Source organism: Empidonax traillii, unplaced genomic scaffold (genome assembly GCF_003031625.1).
Source record: "Empidonax traillii isolate 1590-97213 ecotype Southwest subspecies unplaced genomic scaffold, ASM303162v1 scaffold146:size911690, whole genome shotgun sequence".
NCBI lineage: Eukaryota > Metazoa > Chordata > Aves > Passeriformes > Tyrannidae > Empidonax > Empidonax traillii.
Window position 1 is genome coordinate 748,200 of NW_020955339.1, and position 1,366 is coordinate 749,565.

General features: G+C 33.9%; 1 protein-coding gene across 7 annotated transcripts in view; it reads right to left on the minus strand.

Moving 5' to 3' along the window:
• LOC114057774 (disks large homolog 2) overlaps positions 1-1,366 on the minus strand; it is a 496,327-nt gene that overhangs the window by 400,049 nt on the left and 94,912 nt on the right. For all 7 annotated transcript variants that reach the window (XM_027884448.1, XM_027884447.1, XM_027884445.1 and 4 more), the window contains exon 2: positions 444-497. In XM_027884448.1, coding sequence (XP_027740249.1) covers positions 444-497 — 54 coding nt within the window. The remainder of the gene's footprint in view (positions 1-443; positions 498-1,366) is intronic.

A 1,366-nucleotide genomic window follows, 5' to 3' on the forward strand; every position in this document is an offset into this window, starting at 1 on the left:
TCTTTCTTTCTTTCTTTCTTTCTTTCTTTCTTTCTTTCTTTCTTTCTTTTTCTTTCTTTCTTTCTTTCTTTCTTTCTTTCTTTCTTTCTTTCTTTCTTTCTTTCTTTCTTTCTTTCTTTCTTTCTTTCTTTCTTTCTTTCTTTCTTTCTTTCTTTCTTTCTTTCTTTCTTTCTTTCTTTCTTTCTTTCCCCAAGAAAACCTACTTTTAGTTAGTTACAGTATATGGGTTCAAGTATAAACTACAAATTATGAGTATATAATATGCTGTAATTCACCTGAATGCAATTATCATTTCTGATTGTCTAGAAAAAAAATTAATGCTGTAACTGTAAAAGATTTGATTAATTTTCAGATCTGTTTAAACTTCTATGAGATACTGAAGAGAATTTCTATGTGAAAATAAAGAAACTCTACAAATTAATAAAAAAACCTTTAATACTTACATAAGGGATTGTGTCCAAGGTGTCTGTGTTGACAATTATAGGGGCAGGGCTTGCCTGAAAGAGAAAAAAGAAGAAAGAAAACAAATTTAAAGACCTGAAATTCATTAATATTGAAATACCCATAATGATACATTAAATTAAATGTCTAAGAGCCTGTCTTCCCATTGAATTCAAATTGTACAACAGTGCATAACTTTGGGTACTGTTCAATCAATTAAGGCTGAAGGAAATAGATTCTCAGCCTCCAAACCACAGCTCACTGTGGTCTTTCTTTTCAATTTCATTAGGCTTGGGATCACATCCTGAATATATAATATCTAGTCGTTCATTTTTTAGTAGAACTATAAGAAACCTGATGTGTTCAACTTAGGGGATGTTGGGGTTGAGGGTTTCAGCTTCCCTACCTTACAAGTCCACCTTGTGAGTGTGTGCAAAACCAAGATCTTTACAGAGGATGAATATCAACATTTAATGTTTACACTACTTAGAAGTATTATATAGGCTATGAAGTATAGGTATATGCACATATACTATGACATTTATGTCAAGGCTGCATATTCTGGATGGTTTGTATGCACTCAGTTAAGGTTCAGATTAAAATACAGATCCAATTAAAAAGATCTGTGAATCTGCAAAACTGCCCAATCTGATCTTTAATTTATTGATGAAAGTCATATTCAGGCTAGTTTCCAGCCACTTGAAGTGCCCTAACCTCTCCCTCTTCCCACACTGGGATTCAGTGGTACTGATTCAAGGCTGAGCTCTGATTTGACACAGCTGCATAATCTTGGCTCTGGCTCTGGAGAAAACTACAGAGTTGTGAAAAAGTGTAGGCCAGAGGCAAGGACTATCAGTAAAATGTCAAACTGAGGAAGGACTACTGAGATGGGATTGTTAATACCTCAAGGACTCAGGAGAAGGAT